This window comes from Pelecanus crispus, chromosome 6 (genome assembly GCF_030463565.1).
Source record: "Pelecanus crispus isolate bPelCri1 chromosome 6, bPelCri1.pri, whole genome shotgun sequence".
In the NCBI taxonomy this organism is placed as follows: domain Eukaryota; kingdom Metazoa; phylum Chordata; class Aves; order Pelecaniformes; family Pelecanidae; genus Pelecanus; species Pelecanus crispus.
The window spans coordinates 18726777-18728713 of record NC_134648.1 but is presented as its reverse complement, the minus strand read 5'-3'; the positions used below and the strand labels follow the sequence as shown (position 1 = coordinate 18728713).

Here is a 1937-nt window from a genome sequence, read left to right as displayed (position 1 = left end):
ATCATCTCTGCAGTACCTGTACTGAGCGCCGAGGTCATAAAACTTGAATGGAGGGAAAAAAAAAGCTAGCCTGGAGGGTTATGCTGTGCTGCTCCTTATACCTTTCTGCACATGAAACTTGGTCCAGGAGAACTGCTTCTCTGCTGTATCAGTCATTACTCCCCTCTCCCGCTCCCTCAGGCAGAAAGTACCTTGGGCATTTCTGGCAAATACATATATCTTACAGCCCCGAAGCCATTTATAAATAGATTTTTATTTATAAAGTCAATTTACATAAAATATGATACTCTTTTAAAAACTGCATATGTACAATTTAAGAAATCCTAGCAAGTGCATACAAAAATGCCTTCAATACATCTTTTTTTTTTTTAAAAAAAACAACTTCAGTTTTCAGAGAAGTGGACCTTCACACCAGGCAAACTCGGACACCACATTAAGACACAACATAACTTTACAGTCTTTTACTAAAGTGTTTGGAGAGGAAAAAAAAAAAACCAACCCACCTTTTATCTAAGCTGTGTATGTTCCCAAAACATTCTAGCTGGCAGTGTTCAAGAACAAGGGAATAGGACTTGCTAAGTATAGACCCACTCCTCACCCCTTTTCTCTAAGGTTTCTTGTACAAAAATAAGTCTTCATACACCAGTGTTCCCGGGCATGGAAGAAGGCGGTTCAAGTTACATATAAAATAGAATCTGACATGATAAAAAATTCCCTCCCCCTCCAGAAACAAGGAAGCATCAAGTGGTTTTAATTTCTTTTTTTTTTTTTTTTTTTCCCACCGCTCCAAAGCAACGCGGGAAAGGAGCCGTGGGGGGAAGCGGGGTCGCTCGGGGGGGGCCTCCTCTCCGTCGGCAGCTCCCGGAGGGCAGGTGGAGCCGCTGCCCCGGAGCCGGTTGCGGAGCCCCGCCGGTCATTTACACCATTGCACTTTCCACAGCCCGAAGACGAGGGGTGAACCCGGCGAGGAAAGCAGCCAGAGGGGTCCCGCCGGGGCGGGGGGGGGGGGGGGTGTGTTTCTGGGGGATGCTGGCTGCTGCGGAGAGCGAGGGCGCTGAGGTACTGCAGGCTGAGCGCGGCTGCGGAGAGATGTGCAAAGAGCCCCGATGGGTACGCGCCCCGCTCCCCCGAGCGCCGGGGGACGGGGGGAGCGGCCCCCCGCTCCCCTCCCCTCCCCTGCGGCCCCCCCCCTCACCTCCCGCCGGCTCAGTAGCTCCCGAGCCAGCTGGTGAAGTCCAGCAGCTCCCGCTCCTCGGGGCTGAGCGCCGCGTCGTAGCCGCTCTCCTCGGAGGAGCAAGGCGAGCCGGGCACGGAGGAGGCGAAGGAGGGCGAAGCGGAGGAGTAGCCGCCGCCGCCGCCTTCCCCGACGGCCGCCCGCCCGCGGCCGTCGGGGAAGGCGGCGGCGGCGGCGTCGTGCTCGTCGAGGAGCCGCTGCAAGGCGCGGATGTACTCGACGGCGGAGCGGAGGGTCTCCACCTTGCTCATCTTCTTGCTGGCGGCGCCGTGGGGGACGTGCTGGCGGAGGGCGGCGAAGCCCAGGTTGACCAGCCGCACGCGGTTGCGCTCCCGCTCGTTACGGCGGGCCACGGCGGCCGCCGCCGCCGCTCCGGTGCCGGGCAGGGCGGCGAAGGCCAGGCGCCGCTTGCAGCGCAGCAGCTCGGGGGAGGCGGGCCGCCGGCGGCCGCGGGGGGCGGCGGGGGGCAGCGGCGGCAGGGCCCCGCCGTTCATCGCCGGGCGGCCACGGCGGCGGCTGGCGGAAAGCGCGCAAAAAAAATTTTAAAATTTAAAAAAAAAAAAAAAGTTTTAAAAAAAAAAAAAAACAACCCAAATAGTAGGTTTTGCCAAACTAAACTTAAAGGGGGGAAAAGGGAGAAGGGGGCGGGCGGCGCGGGGCGCGCATTCCCGCCGCCGCTCCGCGCCTCTGCGGCGGGCCCCGC

General features: G+C 58.3%; 1 protein-coding gene across 1 annotated transcript; it reads right to left on the bottom strand.

Annotated features, from left to right (window-relative positions):
* Positions 1-1206: 1206 nt before the first annotated feature.
* Positions 1207-1728, bottom strand: ASCL2 (achaete-scute family bHLH transcription factor 2). The gene has a single exon (XM_075713076.1). It carries the CDS (start codon positions 1726-1728, stop codon positions 1207-1209), a length of 522 nt encoding a protein of 173 aa, XP_075569191.1.
* Between the last annotated feature and the right edge of the window lie 209 nt (positions 1729-1937).